The sequence below is a fragment of the Saccopteryx leptura genome, chromosome 7, assembly GCF_036850995.1.
Source record: "Saccopteryx leptura isolate mSacLep1 chromosome 7, mSacLep1_pri_phased_curated, whole genome shotgun sequence".
Taxonomy (NCBI): Eukaryota; Metazoa; Chordata; class Mammalia; order Chiroptera; family Emballonuridae; genus Saccopteryx; species Saccopteryx leptura.
Genome location: NC_089509.1, coordinates 50,970,226 through 50,995,068, shown reverse-complemented (window position 1 = coordinate 50,995,068; position 24,843 = coordinate 50,970,226). Strand labels below are relative to the sequence as shown.

The window sequence follows — 24,843 nt, the reverse complement described above, 5'->3', positions numbered from 1 at the left end:
ATATGAAAGAACAATTTGGATATTTATGTTTTAATATTTAAATTTCTCTATGTGTGGACAAATAATTTTTTAAAATATTTTACTTATTCATTGTAGAGAGGGGAGAGAGACAGAGAGAGAGAAACAGAGAAATAGAGATAAGGGGATGGGGAGCAGGAAGCATCCTTAACCAGATAAGCACAGGGTTTTGAACCAGCACCCTCGGCATTCCAGGTCAACGCTTTATCCACTGCGCCACCACAGGTCAGGAAGACAAAGAATTTCTTTATACTCTTACACTGCTTTTCTTTTGAGAGGTGCATTTCAAATGGAATGCTTAAGAGTATGTGTGGAACACAGATGGACAGGCAATATTGTTTCAGCATAGTAAATTAGGAGGCTTTAAATTCTCAACAAAATCTGATACAGAAATAAACAAACTGAGGTTTTAGATTTACATGTGTCTTCTTACCATGTAACATTTTTTATAACTCAGTAACTTCATTTCAAGCTAAAAATATTCCTATAAATAAATTTCCTTTTGTATCAGCTATAATTAATTATTTTTGTATTAGTCATATTTTATCAGTTAATTAGACAATTTCCCCATGTACTCCAGTGATACTCCGAGAGTTAAGATTTTCTCATATTTTCTGTACAGAAAAAGTATTTTACATTATATAGGTCTAGTCTAATCCTTGGTATAATTTTATATTTTTTTCCATCTGTTGAACTATTTGGACACATAAATTTCAAAGCATATTGATGGAAAATGTATTATATGATTTGCATTTTGAAATTTCTGTTATTATAAAAGTTTGTGGCCATTGGACAAAGGAATTTATATCTCAAGTATATTGTTTTAACATATTACTAAGTTATTAAATAAATAAATTTATTATTTAAACACAAAACTAGACTTTCTCTAGACAAATTGGTGAGATGAAGTAAAATGACTAAAATGAAAATATCTGGGTTTTTTTCTCATTGGCCAAAACCATAAAAATAGGATTTTATTTTTCACTGGCAATACTAAATAGACACGGTTTAATTCTTAGACGCTCCAGTTTCCCATTGTCCTCAGTAGGAAAGAGAAGGAACTTGGCTTCCCGTGTTGCCCTTAGAGCAGATAGGAGATATCCGGTCATTTAAATAGTGTGTAATTGAGACAAAGTGTCTGAAACATAGTAAGCAACGAAGAAGCATTTGATGGATTAGTTTTAGCAAATATCTATGAGTTTCTTATTTAAGCTATCATAGTTATACATACTTCAATATTAATATAGTATTTTTTTATTTTTTTTTTTAGGTTCTGAACCTCTTTCTGGCCTTATTGTTGAGTTCATTTAGCTCTGACAATCTTGCTGCTACTGATGATGATAATGAAATGAACAATCTCCAGATTGCAGTAGGAAGGATGCAAAAGGGAATTGATTATGTGAAAAATAAGATACGGGACTGTTTCCGAAAAACCTTTTTTAGAAAGCCGAAGGTTATAGAAATCCAGGAAGGCAACAAAATAGACAGCTGCATGTCTAATAATACTGGTATTGAAATAAGCAAAGAGCTTAATTATCTAAAAGATGGAAATGGAACCACCAGTGGTGTAGGTACTGGAAGCAGTGTTGAAAAGTATGTAATCGATGAAAATGACATGTCATTCATAAACAACCCCAGCCTCACTGTTACAGTGCCAATTGCTGTTGGAGAGTCTGACTTTGAAAACTTAAATACTGAAGAGTTCAGCAGTGAGTCAGAATTAGAAGAAAGCAAAGAGGTAAGAATGCTTTTAAACTTTATGTTGTATTTTTAATAATGCGATATGATTATTTAATATTTTTATTGTGTTGATCAAAATATATTCAAAGTCATATATCTAGTAATTTTAGGAAAGTATGAGATTTTTGGGGGGGAAATTTCTTCATAGAAAGGACTTCATAGAACTTTCCATAGGAAATTTTTATCTTGAATATTTAGTATATTAATTTTCTTGATAGTTTGATTAAAAAATATAGCTTTCCAAAAGAAATGTTATTTAATACATTCTATTCTACACTACATTATACTCTTTAGAAATACCAATGCACCATATTTTATTGATCATTTCTATAATATATTAAGGTTGCTATAATTTCTTAATGTGAAAGCTTTATTAGTGTTTGTTTACCTCTGAAGTTTCATTGACTATAATAATGTGTTATTTTTATTTATGAAAGTGTTACACATATTAGAAAACTACAAATAGCACTGATTATATTTAGCCTAGTCAGCAACAAGCAAATTTATAAGGTCAGTCTTCCAAATGAATTTGAAAATGCTAAAAGCTACTTTTAAAAGCTCTATTTAAAGATTATAAATTATAGACTGAAAAGCTGCTCTTACTGTCATATTACTAGTTATTTAAAAGAAAAGAAGGGAATTATTCTTAATATATAATTAGAATTCATAGGATCTCATAATAGTAGTTTAATGGTATTAATTCTGCAATACTGTGTTGTGGAGAACAGAATTAAAATTTTAATATTATTTATTTGTGGACTTCAATATACCAGTAGGAAATAAGTTTAGCATGGAGTTATAAAAGAAAGTTTTTGTTTGAAGGTAAGTATTGACACCCTAGAAATCAGACCAATAATATCTGATTTTGTAAGCATATTTTAAAGCCTTTTTTAATAACAATATCAATAGAATTTGTATAAATATTAAGTAGCTGACAATATCACAACTCATAGCCTCCTGATATTTTTTCAGAGATACTAAGATATAATAATAAATTTTAAAATATTTTGAAAAAAGTAATAGTAGATACAAAATTACATATAAAATTATTTCTCTGAAATCCAATCAAAGTATACACAGTGAGTTCAGTTCTAATCTATATGTTACTCATTCTAGTATAATACGAATTTATTCTAATTTTAATTTTCATCAACTGATATAGATTATTTAAGAAGAGATACCAATTAATTAACATTTATTGAATACTTTTATAAACTTAACATTCTACTGGATACTAACAGTAAATAAAAGTTAAAGAAGAGCTTCATAACATAGCCTCCTTTAGGGAAGTCTGAAAATCTTTGAAGAGGCTAACACCAACCCCCCAAGTCATTAAAGACATTAAAAAGTTTAATTCTATAGAACTGAACATAAAGTTATAAGTATTGAGACTAGCAAGAACGTAAGTTGCTAAATGGAAGAGATAAAATTAAAATAGGCTTTAAAGTATGGGTCAAATATATAAACAAAAAGCAAAAACCTACTTAACAAAAGACAGAGTTGAGAGTGAGTTTAAGATTAAGGTGAAACAGTGAAACAACCAGCATGAATTAAGGAGATAATGGAAAAATATGTTTGGATGAGTAAATTACAGTTTCAGATTGTAAGTCTTTGAAGTGCGTCCAAGTTTGGAGTTGGAGTTGGCTGCATAGTCAATAAGGAACTATCTGTCTTGAAGAACAGGAAAACTAATAAAAAATGATGTTTTAGAAAAATATATTTAGTATCAACAAGTAAAACAGTTTAGAGTGAAGAATGAGTGTTTATGGTGAAGAATGTAGGAACAATCATTTGATAACAATAAGGTGAAGAAATTCTGAACTAAGGTAATAAATATAAAAATCCATTGTCCATTTGACAAACCCAGTAAAGAATCTGGAAAATCAAAAAAATGGCAATGCCATTGTCTGAAAATCATTTTAGAATAAATTACCAGGTTTATATGGAAAGAGAGGAAATTTCATTGTAGTAGACTAAAGTAAAAGTGACAGTGTTTGAATCAGAGCCTGGGTGAGAGGTCAGGGTTTAAAAACAGCTTAGTAATGCAAATTTTATAATTATCTGAACTCTTAAAACTGGAGGAGCTCACCAAAGAAGTAATTACAAAGAAAGCATAAGGGAAGACTAGGAACAAGTCTTGAGTTGAGAAGAAATAGAAGAGCCAAAAAGGTAGAGAAACTTTTGCTACATTAATATCATAGGTTTTATCACATATCATAGATTTTTAAATTGGATCAATGGAAACTAAATATCTTGAAACAGCTGGTTTGCAGAATAGTTCAGAAGCTTTGTAATGTCTACAGATGTTTTAAATGATTTCATAGAATACTACCTCACTGTCATGTCTTTTAATGGCTAAGTATCATAAATTTGGAATAATGAGATACAATGTCTTTATTATCAAGTCTTGGAAAATATTTTATTACCTAAAAAAAAATTTCTTATTGAGTGACTTTTTAAGTAAGAATTCTATTGTCCTTTAAGTTAATTTTGAATACATAAAATCAAATTACAAAATATAGTGAAGTTATTTAAAATGTATGGATAATATTGCAGGAAAATATTTCAAGGTAAATATAAAATTAAATACTTTAACAAAGTTTGGATAAAAATTCAAATTATTTTGTTCAGTAATGTTAAATTTAACAGTAAATTTTATGCCAATGTTTTTCAAAATTAATACAAAAAAACCCTTGAAAAAATAGTAGGGTAATTCTCATATATGCTTACCCAAAGATTAATAATAAAGTTTTTTTAAAGCAAAAATCAGCATGTCCTAATATTATAAAGACAATTTAGATAAATTTCAACAAAGTTTAGTTTTGATCTGAAACTTTTTAAAACTTCTGATATCGAAAGCATTTCAGATGCACACTAATGTTGACTGTTATTACTTTTTAGTAGTTATTGCACATGTGCATACACACCCGAATTATTTTTTTAATTTAACTTAATTTTTTTTTTTTTTTACAAAGAGAGAGAGAGTCAAGGAGAGGGATAGATAGGAACAGAGAGAGATGAGAAGCATCAATCGTCAGTTTTTCGTTGCGACACCTAAGTTGTTCATTGATTGCTTTCTCATATGTGCCTTGACCATGGGCCTTCAGCAGACCGAGTGACCCCTTGCTCAAGCCAGCAACCTTGGGTCCAAGCTGGTGAGCTTTGTTCAAACCAGATGAGCCCGCGCTCAAGCTGGCGACCTCGGGGTCTCGAACCTGGGTCCTCTGCATCCCAGTCTGACAATCTATCCACTGTGCCACTGCCTGGTCAGGCCACACATGAATTAAAAATAACATATCCATAAAGTGATATTTTAATTCATGCTTTTTAATTGTTGTTTTTTTACCACAAATAGCAAAAGACCTTTGAGTCATGCTTCGGAGAGCACAGAATATCCTATCTTTTTGCTGGCAAAGTGAGAAAACATACAAGCTAAACCCAGCAGAGTGACACATTTCAAAAGACGGACAGACAGAAGGAAGGAAGGAAGGAAGGAAGGAAGGAAGGAAGGAAGGAAGGAAGGAAGGGAGGGAGGGAGGGAGGGAGGGAGGGAGGGAGGGAAGAAGAGAAGGAAGGAAGGAAGGAAGGAAGGAAGGAAGGAAGGAAGGAAGGAAGGAAGGAAGGAAGGAAGGAAGGAAGGAAGGAAGGAAAGAAGAAAGGAAAGAAGGAAAGAAGGAAGGGGGAAGGAGGGAGGAAAGGAGAGAAGGAGGAAAGAAACTAAAGTCAGAAAAGAAGAAAGGGAAAAAATTTTCCGTATATTTTGCTTTAAGAAGACGCAGTAACTTAATCATTAATTAAGATGTGTCTGAAACCTATCTATTTCTTCCACTTATTTTCATAATAATGTATATCCATCCTTAACACAGTTAGGGAGAACTGATCTCCAGAAATTTTTACAGATAAAATGTTAATTTCTGTTATTATATATTATATTATACATTATATATGTATCTATTGTAATCATATACACTAATATAAACAGGCTGGTATGTAAATAAATATAAAGCATTGCATGAAGAAAATGTAAGATAATTGAAGGTACAGATTTCAAATAGTGATCTTTTTATTTTAGAACAACATGGACAAATCTTGTAAACAAGATATAATATAGAATTGTGTTCACTTTTATATGTTTAAAGTTCCCATAATCATGATTTCTTGAAATCTTTATATGAATATGGATGTGACAATTTAGTTCTTAAAAACTTTCACTGTCTTCCTTTGTAAAGGATATAGAATAAATGGTCTTAAGAATCATATTTGAAGTTGAATTCCAAAGCACAATCTAGCATTATCATACTGTGACCTTCATTGCTTACCATTCTTACTTCTCACAGGGGTAAAATCAAGCTGGAGCCATCAAGAATGCAGCTCTGGTGTTTTTTAACCAGCCAGAGATCCGTGCCACCACTTTTACCCAGGTTACCCAAGCAAGTTGTACATGTACAATCACTTTCTAAACGAACTTTGACTGGCCTGCATGCTACTCAGCTATGTTCCTTCCCCTGCCATGGCAAGGAACTGCTAGACATGCCTAGCTGCTGTCTGCTGAATTGTGTGACACATCACAGCATGGTCAGAAAAGATGGGCAGTCCCAACATCACAGCTGATTCTGCTAATGAGTTTTCCAGTTCAGTCATTTTATACTTTCAAAAGCAATAATTGCATGCTCATAAGACTTCTATCTATTTTAAAACATGATAAGAATGTTTAAAGTTCAATATAGTCAAGAACTTGGGAGCATGCATTTTTTATTTCTCTGCTTTTATTTCATTAAAATACGACCACAACTTTTTTGTTGTTGATTCAGCCCTTATAAGTAAATTGTATTACCAAAATGAGCCTCACACGGTTTTTAAAATAGTGCTTCCATTTTCAGATCATTATATTCAGATCTGTGAATATAATTTTCAACCCATCCAACTCATGTGCCCCAGATGAAAATGTTTGCTTTCATTTTTCTTGAGAAAAGCTCTGTTAAAAGAAGAGTAGTGTGATCAAAATTGTTGGATATGAAGGGCCATAGTCTGTATGCATTTGGGCACTACATATCTTGGATTTTCACATAGTTAGGAGAGTTGTTAAATCACATGTCTGCAAATCCCTAAGTAATTACTGTAAAGTAATTTTAAAAAGAAAAGCATCATGAAATGGGGTGCAAAAAGTTCCTGTGTCTTGATCATTAAGTCATTGGTCCAGTGTTCCCATTCTTTACAATTTCTCTGATCTACATTAATATCTTCCTAAAATGTTCTGTCCAAAACTGAGCAGGCAAAAAAGAGATTTAGAATATATCCTACTTTTGATTATTAATTATAGTTTTATGAAGAGTTAAAGGGCATTTCCCAAAATTATGGTAGGTTTGTAGATTAACTCTCTAGTTTATTCTCTTGACTCAACTTTCTCCCGTTGCTATCATTGCTTACTGGAGTCTCAGCCTGAGTGAGGGTTCTGGGAAAGAACTTGAAGAGCAGAAGTGAAAGTTCATGAATATTGGAAATTTTCAAGGCTTTGGCATTGTCTATAGGTTTAATTTGTACGTACTCTCTTATTCTTCAAGGATAACTGAGAATTAGCTGTAGAATACAACAAATTCAGAAATAGGATTATGAATAAAAAAATAGAAAAATATAGTCCCTGGTGATTTATGTAATTTTTATTTAAAAATTACATTTTATTCATGCTTTTTGTGAATCTGAAGGTGAGACATCTCTTCCAGAGGCACAGATGTGTGTGAGAATAGCCATTTAAAACCCAAATCATCCTGAGAGAGCTGCTTTGCTGCTTTAGAGTACTTCTACTGAAATGAATCTCATCGAAGGCCGGTTTAGATGGCAGTTTGTGTATATCTTCTCAAGATAAACCAGCTTTTTCCCTGCCCTCTTGATGCCCCTTTACCTTACTCTTCAACTAACCACACAATTATTTTCAGTTTCCTACATTATGTCCTTTTAAGGCTATTTTAAACTAAAAGGAGCACTAGGTTATGCACACGTAAAATATGTCGGGGCCAGACCAAACAGAGGTGGTTAATTTCTTTAACTATTCAATAAGTGGTTCAGAAAAGAGAACTATCAGTTTTAGTCTTGTGCTTCTTGCCTTGGACAATCAACCCAGTGGTCTCCCTGTGTGGTACCTGTTCTTCAAGAGAAATATCCTAAGTCAAGATATGGGTATGCATAGCCAAAAGATCAGACTAAGGCCCTGCTAATGTGTATGACCAAATGATTTTCCTCTTCTACTTGCAAGACAAAACCCAGACATTTTGAGATCAATGGCTAGATTTTAAAGGCAATCTGTAATGGCTGAATCTTTTATTTTTGCCTCTTGAATCATAAAGCAGTTTGTGAGAATCAAATATTTGATAGCTGATTGAAAACAAATGAAATGTGAGCGCATTTCAGTGGAAGTAGGCCAGTTGCTAACATTCTCTTTCATCTCTTAAAGTTAAATTTTATTATTTAATTGGATAAAAATCAAGAGCAATATTCATAATTAGGAGGAATTTCCATATAAGTTCATGCTATTAGGGGCAAAACAGGGTCTCGTGGCCTTCTTGAGTGCTGATTCTGTCATTTCTTATGAGTGGTATTTGCAGTTAATCTTAACGAAACTTCATTGTCGGGTGCCATGTCTTTGAGAGCATGGTTCTCGGATGAGCGTGCAGCTTCCACAGCGTTGCGCCGGGCTTCCGCTACAGCCAGGCATGTTTTCTGCGGCTGAATCAGGCCTGGAGAATGTTGCATCTTAAAACCTGCTTTCCAGTGTGCATTTGTAAAGCATCAGCAATCATCCCTCTGTAGACTCAGTAGTTTCTACAAGGGATGGAAGAGTCTGACTTTAAATGTTATAAAATATTGGAGGGGTAAGAAGAAAATAGTACAAGAAAACAAATCTGAGCTTGTACTATGTAGTTCTACATGAAAACTTTGTATTGTTCTGCTTACATAGCTAAATCTATTTTTTCTAACTACTTCAGAACAAGTATTAATTTTAGTTACTTAGTATAGTCATCAAGTTCCTTAACATAAAAAAAAATTTATTTCAGGTTTTCTTTGCCTTTTTTTGTACCGTTGTGGTATTACAGCTTCGGCAATATAAAGAAAGATAGTTATACTTTGTGTTTATCACCAGTCATCTGCTTTTAAATCAGTTATATGCTTTTAAATAAATCATTTTAGAAGTTATTTTGGTATGGCTATGATAAAATATACCAGAGACTACCCTCTACCAGAGTATGAATGTCAAAGTACTGAACTCAGAAAATTTATAGGCTATGTAGATAGTATTTTATCAATGTATAGAATTTTAAATGTATAAGCAGTATTCTAGGGTATTAATTAATGATTAAAGCATACATCAGGAAAATTCTTTATGGATCTAGTGATTAGAGCATATAAAGAAACACCATAACTGGTAAGTTGTTATAATTTAATGACAGTCTACGCTTTAATTTATAAGTGTAGGTAAATTTATAACTTTTAAAATTTTATGTAATTAATACAATATTTTTACAACTTTCCTATGACAAAATTGTAGCTTGTGAAAATTATACTATGAATAAGCTTGATTCTTCAATTTAAAAATAATTAATTTTATGTCAACCACCGTTAGGAAAGGAGCCTCCCATGAAACACTTTTTAGAGACATGAACACAAGCCTACCAACTATCTTAAGCTTCAGTGCATGAGGGTCTGTCTACAAGTCTCTGTCTGAACATTCCTTAAGGAGCTTTCCAGAGTGTACATTTGAAGAGCTTATCCTTATAATCAGAAAACTCCTAGATAACAATGAAGCAATTCTCCATGTAAATTAGGTTCAGATTGTTTGAAAAGACAGGACATACAGAGTTATTTCCTCATCTGTTTTCAAAAAAAACATATTATGCCTCAGAGTAGAGGTGAATTCCCCACTGATAACTCTTTACAATTTTTGAGTGCATAGTCTCTATAGCCATTTAGAAAATCAAAGTTATTCATATACAAGCATGTTAATTATATTCACCAATATTTATAATCTAAAGACAGTACCAATAATTGAAATATATAGAGAGGTCAATACTTAGTAAACAGTAGATTCAGTTCTTATTCAGATTAGCAGTTACTATTATTTGTGCTGTGAAGTGTTTGCTTTAAATAAGTATTTGTATTTAAATATATAACACCTGTATAATATATAACAGATGATTATAATGCAAAACAATAAACATCTTACAATTATATTAACAGTGGGAAAATGAGAAGTGAAAGGTGAGCATATTTTATAAGGTTTTCAAATGGAAAAGTATATGTGTATTTGTGTGTATATACATCTATACTTATTAAATTCTTCTCTCAAATTTCTTTATTGTATGTCACCAATATTTTAGATAAACATTTTGGAAATATGTGTTTTTATCACTAAAATATTAATTAAATAAAATACTAATTAAATAATTCCTATTTTTGAAGAATATGCATTATTTAACCAACTAAACTCTGTCAAGACTATAACTGAGTTATATATCAAAATAGAGATGGAATTATCTAAATACTATAATTCTCTCTATAATAGTAATACAAAAATGTAATTATTCATTTATTCACTCTTCATAAACTCAAAAAGACTAATGTCTATTCTATGCTTAGACCATTAGGTGTATACATATGTGTGGGTGTATATGTTTTTGGTATAAATGTTTATGTATATATGCATAATATCATTTTATGTATTATAAGTTATATAAATTTACGAGATAAGTAGTCAAAACAAACAAGTATAATGGACTAATAACTATAAAATTTAGTGTGAAGAAATCATGCAAAAAATCAAGGCTATATGGGAAGTAAATAAGGATTAGACTCAAAAGAAATTATCTTGGATTTTTCAAAGGAAAAGGAAACATGAAAATTTTTATAACTAATCTCAATTTTTTTTTTCTTGCTGGTGTTATATATGCAGTTATAGTGTCATCATATCATGCAACTGTGATATTATTGTTGCCACTCATTAAATGTCACAGTGTCCAATCCATTAAACAAATGAAATTGAAAAGAAAGAGTTGCTTAGTCTAAATAATTTTCCAGTATTTTCTTCATAATACCAGGAAGTGCTGAAGTGCTGCAATTCTATCCAGCAATAGCATTCCTGCAATTTTCTTAAAAGAATAAAGATTTCCTGGTTATTAAAAATAAATAAAACAAAAAAAAACCTCCAAACAAACAAAAATGTCCTGAGATAAAAAAAATATGTCCTGGCCTCACACCTCTCCAAAAAGGTAGAGAAATTTAACAGTAAAATTCCTGTACTATAGTGATCCTATGAACCATCAGTCCAAAATAATTGCCTAGCTTCTTTCTGTAGCACACTTTAGGCTAGGAAGTACTTTGCTATAGAATTATATTTTAACTTTTTTTCCCCATAATCTAGTTAGTTGAACCTTGATAACTTCACTTCAAAGTATCATCACAGAAAGGATCACAGGTCACATTCTAAAATATTAAACTACATTTGCATGATGATTTCAGTAAATCAAAAATTTTCCTCCCAGTTTCCTCCAGTATGACCTATGTTTATGGAGTCATTTCAGCATTTTTCAGTAACACATTAACTCTTTCAGAAGACTAGGTCAGCATGATCCTACCACTTAGCTAATAAAGTTAATGGAGCCTTTGAAACCATTAACATGTCCATGCATTGTTCTCTCATTCTGAAAGCTGTACATTTTTTAGGTTGTGCTGTATGTCATGTCTTTACATCAGTTTTCATTAAGTGTTGCACATCCATAATGTCTTTCCCAAGTGATCTCATTGCACTTATTAGATATTTATTCTTGTAACATTAAAGTGGCTCTTCCTAGGCCTGTGGTATGTCACAGTGATTTATTTAATGGAAAATCCACAGCTTGATCACATGTTGAATTAAGAATGTGCTCCTAATAAGTCTACATAGATTCTGGATGATGTCATCTATGAAGAAATTTTCATTTGGCAAGTATTGAATTCATTTAAACAGCCAAGACAGAGAGAGAGAGCACCATCATTTTTCTGCTAGTAAGTAAGAAGAAAATTTTGTAAGCTAGAGAAAAATATAGCTCAAATTTGAAGTATAATGACTGTGACTAATGTTAATGAGCCATTCTTCCTTTCTAAAATTACAGTATCATGGACAGTAGCTACAGAAAACTGGTAATGTTCTTTGGCCCTCTGAAAATTTCCATTGGAAGAGGTGGAAATTACAATTTGATTTAATGCAATTTAATTAATATAATCAGTAGTGGATGCCAGCATACCAAACTTTTATCAGACTATTCTGAACTGGCCTGATTATTAATGTATTGAATGATTTTCATATGGTATTTATATATAAACAGATCATAGAAAACATTACTCAGTATAATCTACCCTCTCCAAATCACCCACATTGAATGCTGTCTAAACTATTTTTTTGTCTGAACTAGCTCAGAAGTTGCAGTTTTGAATAGTAGGATTTTAAGTAAGTTAAATTATTAGTATGTAGTTATCAGTAATGTTAAGAGAGCCAAATCCTATCACTACCATTTTTTCACACTATGATGGAGCATTTCCAAGTTACAGAATAAAAGGGAGAAAAATTACACCTTTTCAATGGGTTTCATTTCTAGAAATTAAATGCAACCAGCTCATCTGAAGGAAGCACAGTTGATGTTGCTCCACCCCGAGAAGGTGAACAAGCTGAAATTGAACCAGAGGAGGACCTGAAACCAGAAGCTTGTTTTACTGAAGGTAAACAAGCTCAAATATGATTAAATATAATCTCCATTCTTTCTTTACAGAGAATGAATATGCCTAATTTGAAGGAAGCATTTCAAAGAAATGGTGAAGATGTGTTTATCTTTGTTTTCCTCCAAAACATTAATTTATCTCTATTTCTAGATTACACTAAGCAGTGACTGTGACTGCACAATTAAGTTGATTTGACATGTCTTTTTATTTTTTTATCCTCCAGAATGTGGAGACATTAATCCTAAGAGATAAATGTCATTCTGGAATGTCATCTCATTGATACAGCAATCCCTTCAGACTTCATTGTCACTGTGATGATTTGATGTATAGATGCTTCAGTAATTACACTTGATATATTACAGTTTCAAATGTGGTTAATTTGTGCTGTGACGAGAGCTGTTTGGGATGTAGCTCTGTTGTAGAGCTTTGACAGGGAGAGCAGTAGTTGTTCTTACAGCAAGCACTACAGTGCCTTCCATACAAATCAATAAAGATTTGCTGATTCAGTGTGATTGAATTTAATCTGATGAGTAAAAGCTCAGAGAGTTAGAGCAGAAGAATATAGGGAAGCTAGAAATAACATGAAAGCAAAGAGGGGGCGGACAAATGAATAGAGATACCGACTGACAAGATGAGTCATAGGTGTGACTAAGAAAAGCACAGAGGCTGAAAATAAATTAGCCTGAGAAAACTGACAGTGGCTGATACCTGGGAAGATGGGGCAGGGGGTTGGGGGGGTGTGCATGAAAAGAAGAAAGTGAAAATACAGGATCACATCAAAGATGAATAAACAATTTGAACATATAGTTTTTCCATAACTCGGAGAACAGTTCTTGGATGCTTTAAGGTAAAAGAGTTCTTAACTAGTGTTAAAGAATAAAACTTTAGGCCCTGGCCGGTTGGCTCAGTGGTAGAGCGTCGGCCTGGCGTGCAGGAGTCCCAGGTTTGATTCCCAGCCAGAGCACACAGGAGAAGCGCCCATCTGCTTCTCCACCCCTCCCCCTCTCCTTCCTCTCTGTCTCTCTCTTCCCCTCCCGCAGCCAAGGCTCCATTGGAGCAAAGTTGGCACAGGCGCTGAGGATGGCTCCATGGCCTCTGCCTCAGGCACTAGAATGGCTCTGGTTGCAACAGAGCAACGCCCCAGATGGGCAGAGCATCGCCCCCTGGTGGGCATGCCGGGTGGATCCCAGTAGGGCGCATGCGGGAGTCTGTCTGACTGCCTCCCCATTTCCAACTTCAGAAAAATAAATAAATAAATAAAACTTTATATAAAATATTTAAGCAACTCTTGAAAAAGTAATTCTCTGAATTCTAGGTAGTGATTGAATATCTAAGTAGAGAAGGGATGTTGAAGATAACTAGGGAATGAAGTAACCAATTACCCTATAAAATGATGATCTGGGATGGGGATGTGGAGGGAGCAATAAAGTTTATTTTTTCCTAATAATGGTAAAATATATTTTATAATTTATTACATTTACTCTTATCTTGTAGGATGCATTAAAAAGTTTCCATTCTGTCAAGTTAGTATAGAAGAAGGCAAAGGAAAGGTCTGGTGGAATCTTCGGAAAACCTGCTACAGCATTGTTGAACACAACTGGTTTGAGACTTTTATCGTCTTCATGATCCTTCTTAGTAGTGGTGCTTTGGTAAGTAAAATGCATACTGGTAAGAATCAGGTTCTAGTAAAGTAGCTTACTCTCTGAAAATACCAAAAGCATACACTGAGTTTAAGAAGCTAAAGAGGAGGTATATCTGTGCCATACAGAGCTTGGCATCCAGGATTTAACTATGCAAAATTCAGTACAGAATAAATCAGGACCATGAAGAGCCAGATGGAATTTCTCGTCTGCTATTTATCTAACAGATGTTCATCTCCTCACTGAGAAAACCATTTACAGAGATTTTCTGTAACTACGTTACCTTCCATATCAGATACTATCCGATTCTCTGTAATAATATTAACATTTATGGACTAAAACCGTACCTTGTTTTCTTTAAGTCTAGTCAATTTATTTTTTCAAAATGAAGCAGATCATTCAGGGAAAAATTCAAGGTAATGTTGGAATAGGCCAATCTCTCCCTCATTACAAAATTTTCAGTGATCTTTTTGAGTTTATATTACTTCTCTAAAAGCATGTCTTTGTACCAGTAATTGATATAGAGATTTGGCATGAGAGGCAATGAAGAAAACACATACTGCCTTGGCAAGATAACTCGGTCGGTGCAGTGGTCAGCAAACCACGGCTCACGAGCCACATGTGGCTCATTGGCCCCTTGAGTGAGGCTGTTTGGCCAGCTTAGGAGTACCCCAATTAAATTAATAACAAGGTACCTACCTATATAGTTTAAGTTTAAAAAATTTGGCTCTCAAAAGAAATTTCAATCTTTGTACTGTTGATATTTGGCTCTGTTGACTGAGTTTGCCGACCACTGGGTTAGAGCATCATCCCCAGGCACAGACAGAGGTTGCTGGTTCAATTCCCAGTCAGGGCACATACAGGAACAGCTTGATGTTCCTGTCTTTCTCTCTCTCTCTCTCTCTCCTTTTTCTCTCACTGAAGTCAATAAATAAAAATTTTTAATTAAAACACATACTAAATTAGTACTGATATTGACATTCACTTGCCAATATTTTTCATTAGTTTTAGCCTTTAAATTTTTTCTGATCTTCAATGTTTGTCTGATAATAACTAATACTTATAAAATTATTGCTGTGTGACCAGATTACACTAGGCAATTCTTTCAAGCATTTGGGGAAATCAAGTCATTCAATTAAAATAAAAGTATTCTTTGTTCACAGGCTTTTGAAGATATATACATTGAACAGAGAAAGACTATCAAAACCATGCTAGAATATGCTGACAAGGTCTTCACTTATATATTCATTCTCGAAATGCTTCTCAAATGGGTAGCTTATGGATTTCAAACATATTTCACTAATGCATGGTGCTGGTTAGATTTCTTGATTGTTGATGTAAGTATACTGTCATTATTATAAAATTATTTTTAAAAGAAGCAAGTTTGACATTGCATATATTTCCATAACTGAAACCTTGACTTTTGAGAATTTAGTTTCACTAATGCTGACACAATTATGCAGTTATCTTTTTTAAAAAGTATAGTAAATGTAAACATGAGAAAAGTCTCATGGAAAACAGTAGAAAAGGTCCTAAAAATGTGGGCAGTGGTAAAGAGAAAACACAGAAATGTTCCATGCCACAAACAACATCTCTTCTTATTCTAAAATTTAGGAATAAGAAAAAAATTCAGTTAATTGACAGATCTAAGCATTTATCTTATTAACAGTTAAATGAAAAAAAATAGTCTCAAGGAAGTAAAGTCAAGACAGACTTGGGGTCAGAAATTGTGAGAATTGCTCTTAATCACTTACTAGAGAACATGCTATTTAATGTTAAAATAACTGCCTGACTGGGTGGTGGCGTAGTGGATAGAGCATCAGCCTGGGAAGCTGAGGACACATATTTGAAACCTCAAGGTTGCCAGCAGGAGAGTGGGCTTATAGACATGACCTCAGGCTCACTGGCTTGAGCCCAAGGTCGCTGGCTTGAGCAAGGAGTCACTGGCTTGGCTAGAGACCCCAGTCAAGGCATATGTAAGAAAGCAATCAATGAACAACTAAGGTGTCGCAAAGATGAGCTGCTGCTTCTCATCTCTCTCCCTTTCTGCCTGTATGACTGTCCTCGTTTGTCCCTTTCTCTAAAAAAAAAAAAAAAAAAGTTAAGATAACTTATACTGTATTCATTCAGTCACATACCCACAGAGACCATGAAATGCATTTCTCATCTTAAGTCAGTAGATAGCCCAGTAGCTAATCAGGTATTTGCCATGCAAAGAGTTAGCTGTAGGAGCCCTCCTCTAAAACTGATTGCTCTGGACTGAGTAGTCATAGGAACGTTGGCAGTAATGAATCTGTCTGACTTTCAGCCCATTTTTTTTTCTAATTCCAAGTGATGTAGAGGCACTGGGGCAAAATGACAGTCACCTGCTTCTTTGTAATCTGTGATATTCCGTTGCACAAGGCTTCACAGCTTCCCAACAAAACAAGGTGCTTGCAGCATTTTATTTTTAACTCTAACACTTGCCACTATGAATCAATGATGGCTGTATGTGTGTGCATTCATTCTTTTTATCACTTTTCACAACTGTGGGCTTATCTAAATTCTACTCCCCTTTCTTCTATGCACACATACTCATAATTCTATAACTAAAATGTGTTTAATCATTTGAGCTGAGAAGAAATCTGCTGCCAAGTCACTTTTAATAGACCAGAAATAACTCCCAATTCCCATGGCTGGTCTTTAATGAATAATAGAGATGAATCTCAACATTGTCCTGGAAAGCTATCCATAAAGGGAAGTTTAATATTCTCATATTCTGCAGCTAGAATGGACCTCAAGGAATATGTAGTCTTTATTCTAGAGAGTTTTCTAAGGAGTTTATTTTAAACTGAAGCCTCGGTTTGAAGAACTTTCCTAAAATAACACAACTACTTGTAACAAACTTGAGTAGTCTCCAAATTTCCTATGTTTCAAGTCAGTGCTGCTTGACTCCACAGGTTTCTTATCTAACAGGTACAAATATAATCTATTTTTTAAACCTGGTTTTAAGGTTTAGCATTTATAATCTCTAGCTTTTCTCTGCAATGATGAAACACTAAATACATTTAGAAATCTTCTCTGGTTTGAAAGATATTACCATGTATTAATATCATTTACAAATGTGGTAGAACTCCAGAAAACTCTGAAATTTAATGAACATTTACATTTACTAAAAAATGTACATTCACTGAAATACTTGCTGCATTGCACTTTTAGTATTTCTATGTACTTTCCCCATATAAAAGATACAAATATGATGCAAGAATATCTCAAGAGCAGAGATATTATATCACGTTTGCATATTTAGATACCTGATATAGACATTAAATAATGTCAAAATTTTTATTAAATAATGTAAAAAATGAATAAAGCAATGATAAGAAATGGTGCCTCCAAATTACTTCCTTTTACATGAGACTGAATTAGTAGATTAAAACTAGTTACCAAACACATTTTATATTTGAGTAAATTGTATTAGCTTTTTTTCTCTTCTTTTCAAAGTGAGAAGAGTGGAGATAGAGAGACAGATTCTTGCATGTACCCCAACTGGGACCCACTTGACAACCCCATCTTGAGCCAATGCTCTGCCCATCTGGGGCCATACTAACAACTGGGCCATTTTTAGCACCTGAGGTAGAGACTCCACAGAGTCATCTTCAGCACCCAGCTGATGAATTCAAACCAATGAGCCATGGCTGCAGGAGGGGAAGAGAGAGAGAGAAAGATAGAGAGAGGAGGGAGGGGAGGAGAAGCAGGTGGTAATTTTTCCTGTGTGCCCTGAACAGAAATCTCACCTGGGACATCCACATCTTGGGCCATCACTCTACCATTAAGCCAACCAGCCCAGGCCAAATTATATAATCTTATGGGTCTGTTTTTTTCTTTTTCTTAAAACAGGAAATGTAATACATGAATTACCATAATATCAGGTAACAACTTGTTCTCAGACCACTAGGCTAATGTAAATGTAGAGTTAAAACCATTTTTGAGCGTTGGCCTAGCGTGCGGAGGACCCGGGTTCGATTCCGGCCAGGGCACACAGGAGAAGCGCCCATTTGCTTCTCCACCCCTCCGCCGCGCTTTCCTCTCTGTCTCTCTCTTCCCCTCCCGCAGCCAAGGCTCCATTGGAGCAAAGATGGCCCGGGCGCTGGGGATGGCTCTGTGGCCTCTGCCCCAGGCGCTAGAGTGGCTCTGGTCGCAACATGGCGACGCCCAGGATGGGCAGAGCATCGTCCCCTGGTGGGCAGAGCGTCGCCCCATGGTGGGCGTGCCGGGTGGATCCCGGTCGGGCGCATGCGGGAGTCTGTCTGACTGTCTCTCCCTGTTTCCAGCTTCAGAAAAAAAAAAAAAAAAAACAACCATTTTTGAAAGTATAGGTAAAATATTCCTTTTTTGTGTGATAGAGACAGAGAGAGATACAGATAGGGAAAGAAAGACAAGAAGGGAGAGAGATGAGATGCATTAATTTTTCATTGTAGTTCTTTAGTTGTTCATTGATTGCTTTCTCATATGTGCCTTGATGGGGTGGGGGAGCTACAGCAGAGTGAGTGACTCCTTGCTCAAACCAGCAACCTTGAGCTCAAGCCAGTGACCTTGGACTTCAAACTAGTGACCTTTAGGCTCAAACCAGTGACCATGGAGTCATGTCTATGGTCCCACGCTCAAGCCAGCAACCCTGCGCTCAAGCTGGTAAGCCCGCTCTCAAGCCGAATGAGCCCATGCTCAAGCAGGTAACCTTGGAATTTCGAACCTGGGTTATTTTCAAGTCCGACTCTCTATCTACTGCGCCAATGCCTGGTCAGGCACAAGTAAATATTCTTAAAAGGGCTTCACAATTCATCAGATATTTTGTGGTAACAAATTAAATAGCCACAGAAAGCCCTGCCCCCCCCCCCAAAAAAAAAGGTTGAAGTATAAGTGAAATATATCAGACCAGAAGAAATATACTTTCAAACCTTGAGGAATTTATTTATGTAAAAAATGTACTCCCTACCTAAAAGTAAAGGTAAATTTCAGTGGGCTATATGTCCAAATATCTAGAGCACCTTAAAAGTCACATGCTATTTTAGAAAATGGAGACATAAATAAGACAGATTAAGCCCTGTTAGAGCTTAAACTCCTTGGGAATGTAGAACAGAGTATAGATGTAAACAAATAAAATCTAAAAATAAGATGAAAGATGGTGATTACTGCTATTAAATAAAACAGAATAAGAGGTTAGAGAATGACTGCAAAGTGGGAGCAGGAGAGTATTAGCTAGAGTGTTTGGGGAAGGTGTCTTTGCAAAGGGAAATGATGAGGTAAGGTGTCTTAGGCCATTTGGGCTGCTGTGACAGATAGACCAGTGGTCGGCAAACTCATTAGTCAACAGAACCAAATATCAACAGTACAACGATTGAAATTTCTTTTGAGAGCCAAATTTTTTAAACTTAAACTATAAAGGTAAGTACATTGTTATTAATTTAATTAAGGTACTCCCAAGCTGACCAAAGAGTCGCACTCAAGGGGCCAAATAGCTGCATGTGGCTAGCCAGCCGCGGTTTGCCGACCACTGCCGTAGACCAAATGACTCATAAACAACACAAGTTTTTTCTCAAAGCCTGAAAGGCCCAGGTCAAGGCATTGGCAGATTCAGTGTCTGAGGAGAGCCTTCTTTTTGGTTCATAGATGGCCTCTTCTTACTGTGACCTTGCATGAAAGAATGAACAAAGGAAGGCCCTGGGGTCTCTTATAAGAGCACTAATCCCATTCATAAAAGCTCTGCCTTTAGGACCTAATCACCTCCCAGAGGCTTCACCTCCAAATGCCATTACACTGGAAATTCAGTTTCAACATCAGTTTTGGGGGAACATAAATATTCAGTCTCTACCCATGAGCCAGTCATTCAAAGACCTAAGGGAATAGAAAAGAACAATCTGAAGGACCTGGAATAAGGATGAGCCGAGGGCACTCAACAAGAAAACTGTTGTGTTTGTGTGTGAAGAAACAAGCATAAGGGCCCTGGCCATTTGGCTCAGTGGTAGAGCGTCGGCCTGGTGTGCAGAAGTCCCGGGTTCGATTCCCGACCAGGGCACACAGGAGAAGCACCCATCTGCTTCTCCACCCCTCCCCCTCTCCTTCCTCTCTGTCTCTCTCTTCCCCTCCCGCAGCCAAGGCTCCATTGGAGCAAAGATGGCCCAGGTGCTGGGGATGGCTCCTTTGCCCCTGCCCCAGGCGCTAGAGTGGCTCTGGTCGCAACAGAGCGACGCCCCGAAGGGGCAGAGCATTGCCCCCTGGTGGGCAGAGCGTCGCCCCCTGGTGGGTGTGCCGGGTGGATCCCGGTCGAGTGCATGCGGGAGTCTGTCTGACTGTCTCTCCCCATTTCCAGCTTCGGAAAAATACAAAAAAAAAAACAAAAAAAAAGCAAGCATAAGAATGATAGAAACTAAATCCAGAAAGGTACCTAGAGGCCATGCAAGAAGTTTGTTTTTATTGTAATTTATTATATATTATGTATATTAAATAATTTATATATTAATTATAGTTACAATGGGAACGTAAAGGAAGGGCAGGTGCAGGGATCTGATTTACAGTTTTAGAATGATCACATCTGACTAAGGAAAAAGAATGGCAAAGAGTCAAAGCAAGGAGACCAATTAGGGAGTTGTGTTGATAATCTAGGAACAAAAAGATTGTGTCAGACTGAGATGATGAGACTTAATGATGGACTGGATGTGTGTTGCAAGAAAAGGAAGGATATGAAGAATAGATTTCCTTTCAACCTGGGCTTGGACAAATAGATAGAGAGTGAAGCCATTATCTAGAATGAGGAAGATCAGAAGAACAGGTTTGACAAGGCAGGTGGTAGGTGGAAGAAGAATGTACTAAGTTTGAAATGTCAATTAGACACTTAAGAATATAGGTGGAATTTTATGTAAGTCTCAAACTCTGGAGTGAAGCAAGGACCTGATTATTATTTTAGGAGTCATCAGAATATAGATGGCATTTGAAGCCATGAACGTGGATTAGCTCATTTAGATGAAAAATGCAAGTTGACAAGAGAGCCCAGACCAAAGGCTGGAAACACTTCAACAGTTAGAAGTTGGGAAAAAAGAAAAAGCCAGTAAATTAAGTTGAGAAGTAGCAGTTAAATTAAAAAGAAAAACAATATGCATGATGTTTTCACAGAAGCCCGAATAAGATAGTTGAATTTTTCAAAGGAGGAGTGATCAATTTTGTCAACTGCTATAAGGAGGTCAAGTGACAAGAGTACTGCATAATGACATATTTGGCAAAATAGAGGTCATTGGTGTCATGAGTAAGAGTTGTCACATAGAAGTGATGAGGATAAAGTATGGAATATTAGGAAGATTGAGGAAATAATGGTGATAAAGAGATGGATGCAAGTATGATGATTCAGATTACAATCAAGTAGGACAACTTAATCCATGCCTTTGTCTGCCAGAATACTGCACTAGATGGGCCACTTTTTCTGATTCTGTATGATATATATTCATTTTTCTCTATCCAAATGTCAAAAAGATACTATCTTTATGTAAAAACCAAACTATTCTCTACTATAACAATATAAGCTATACTATAGATGCTGTTATTGTTGCAGGAAACGACAGCTGAAAAAGGATAAGACACTCAGACGACTTAATTGAGGAAGGAGAATTTATTGTAGCCAACGGAGCACATGGGGCTGGCTGGTTCCCCAAAGTTAGATTTCTTACATCTTATATACCTTTTACAGTGTTCATACAAAGGGCGCATGATTCCTTTGTCTGAGATCCTACATGCATCTCAGAGATGACTCAAAATGGGGTGGGGGAGTTTTGGCGGGGCAGCAAGGGGGGAGGGGTTTCTGGATCCCTGGTCTTATCTAAGAACAGATCCTGTTTTTCTTGTGAGATCAGTTAGAGATCTATAGGATGCAAATAACCTTAAATTGGTTGAGACAGTCATCCCTGCAGGCCCCTTCTCCAGCATTCTTCTGGTTTCTCCCCTATCATTATTATCCCCACAATGAACTAAATACATGATCATCATTTATTAAAAGTAATTCAGATTTCTTGTAGTCCTTATGGATACCTGCATAAATGTCATCTCTAAGAAAATTCATGTGAACATCTATTATGACAACTCAAATTTGGTTCTAAATTATTCTAAGGTGCTGATGTATCCAAAACACACACTTAAATTAGAAGATTCAATAGTCATTAAATACTTATTGCACACGAGTGACTTCAACTTGACACACAGCACAGAATGCTGATATGGTTGAAATGATATGCTTGATGGTGTTTGCTACTCATGAACTTTTTTCCTGCTTGTTCAAGGGCTCATAAGAACCATCATCAGCTGCACGATTGAGGAGAACTGAAGTAAAATAGGAGCCTTTTCTGCATATAATATGTATTTTTAATTGCCAGCAATCTAGTGGTCCCTGCATTAGTTCTTGACATTTATTCTTGACATAGTGGCACTGTCTATAATAAAGCTAGAATTATTAGTATCACAATAAGGTACCTAGCACTTCTTAAGTACTTACTGTGAGATGGCACTAATTAAGAGCCTTTATTAATAATAATGAGGTCTGACCTGTGGTGGCGCAGTGGATAAAGTGTCGACTGGAACGCTGAGGTTGCCAGTTTGAAACCCTGGGCTTGCCTGGTCAAGGCATATATGGGAGTTAATGTTTCCTGCTCCTCCCCCTCCTTCTCTCTTTCTCTCTCTCTCTCTCTTCCCTCTCTAAAATGAACAAATAAAATCTTGAATAAAAATTGTGTATTCTAAAAATAATAATGATAATTAATAACCCTAATTTAATGTTTATAGGGTAGAGTTGCTGCTAAAAGCATTTTATAGAATCTATGTAAACACAATAAATTAAAATCAATTAAGAAAAAGCATTTTATGACCCTGGCCAGTTGGCTCAGAGGTAGATCATTGCCCAGTGTGTGGAAGTCCCAGGTTTCAATCCCAGTCAGGGCACACAAGAGAAGTGACCAACTGCTTCTCTACCCTCCCCCCTCTTTTCTCTCTCTATCTCTCTCTCTCTTTTTCTCTCTCTGCTTCTCCCCTTCCTGCAGTCATGACTTGAATGGTTCAGGCAAGTTGGGTGGCCACTGAGGATGGCTCCATGGCCTCCCCTCAGGTGCTAAAATAGCTCAGTTGCTGGGCAGTGGAGCAGTGGCCCCAGATGGGCAGAGCATTGCTGGGTAAGGGGCTTGCTAGGTCAATCCTGGTGAGGGCGCATGAGGGAGTCTGTCTCTCTGCCTCCCGCTTCTCACTTAATAAGAGGAAAAAAAGCATTTTATATATGTTAACTCATCCACTCTTCAAAACTCTATGAGTTAGAAACCATAATCACTCTCTTTTTTTGCAAATGGGGAAACTAAGGCAAAGAAAGGTCATTACTTGCCCAAGTAAACATACCTAATAAGAGGCTAAGATAGATTTTTGTACCCAAATAGTACCAAATGACTTTAATGGTTGTGTTTTAAACTCATATACTATTACAAAACTTATTATCAATATCTCTATAATTACAAATTATTTATTAATCCTCTTAACAATTCTGTGATGTAAGTCTTATTATTCTTACTTTGCTAATGAGAAAATGAGATTTAAAGAAGTCATAAATCTAGTAAGTGAAAGAGCTACATTTCCTTAGCACTGTGCTCTTTATTCTATATTTTGCAGTAGGCATTTATCTATTTAAAATATTTTGTTGGCCTGACCTGTGGTGGCCCAGTGGATCAAGCTTCAACCTGGAACACTAAGGTTGCAGGTCCGAAACTCTAGGTTTGCTTGTTAAGGCACATATAGGAGTTGATGCTACCTTCTCCTCCCCCTCTTCTCACTCTCTTTCTAAAATGAATAAATAGAAGTTAAATATATATAGTTGCACCAAAGTATTCCCACATTACACTGCGGTAGTGAATGAAACAGTAAAATGCCTTGCTAATAATACATACACACCTGCTTTGTTCAACTGAAGCTTTTATGAATAGAATCAGATTAAATTAAAATAACTTCCAAAGGAACTGATTAACTATACATTGTTGTCATTTTGTATCAATTTCTGACCCTCCAGATATTACTTCTATGTAAACAGTCTAGTATGTGCTTTGTTTTTTTATAAATGTCTCCTAGTAAGAATGATTCACTTTGGTCCTTTTTTTTTATAAGATAGCAATGGCTCTAAGCCCTCCTGACTTTATTGTTGGGCTGCACGTATAGTTGTATTATTATAAATACTATACAAAATAATGTGTGTGAAATTACAGCATCAGCAGTACAGTGATATTCTTTTAATTCCTTGTCTAGTTTTTCTCTCCTACCATATGTTTTCTTTTCTATTTATTTATTTATTTATTTATATTTATTTAGACAATTACATTTAACAGGGTGATATTGATCAACCAGAGCACAAAGATTTAGAGAAAACATCTCCAAATCATTTGGATAGTCGATTATGTTGTATCACCCAAAGTCACTCTGGTCCTTTTTTAGGAAGAATTTAATTCTCTTTTAGTATAATTAATTTATTAATAAGAAAAGTTTTTCACTGGCCAGGTTTAAATAGGTAATTCTATTAATTTAATAGTATAATGTTCTGTATTCCATTCTCTAAAAGATCATGATTTTTAGTACAAAGAGATTTTTTTTAAGTCTTTAATTGTAGTCTTTTATGAAACCACAACCCACATTTCTAAATGCTTCCTAGTGAATA

General features: G+C 35.3%; 1 protein-coding gene across 6 annotated transcripts in view; it reads left to right on the top strand.

Annotated features, from left to right (window-relative positions):
• The window catches only part of LOC136378242 (sodium channel protein type 3 subunit alpha), a 144,796-nt gene that overhangs the window by 95,208 nt on the left and 24,745 nt on the right, over window positions 1–24,843 (top strand). For all 6 annotated transcript variants that reach the window (XM_066344863.1, XM_066344867.1, XM_066344861.1 and 3 more), the window contains 4 exons: window positions 1,289–1,756; window positions 12,381–12,501; window positions 13,996–14,150; window positions 15,305–15,478. In XM_066344863.1, coding sequence (XP_066200960.1) covers window positions 1,289–1,756; window positions 12,381–12,501; window positions 13,996–14,150; window positions 15,305–15,478 — 918 coding nt within the window. The remainder of the gene's footprint in view (window positions 1–1,288; window positions 1,757–12,380; window positions 12,502–13,995; window positions 14,151–15,304; window positions 15,479–24,843) is intronic.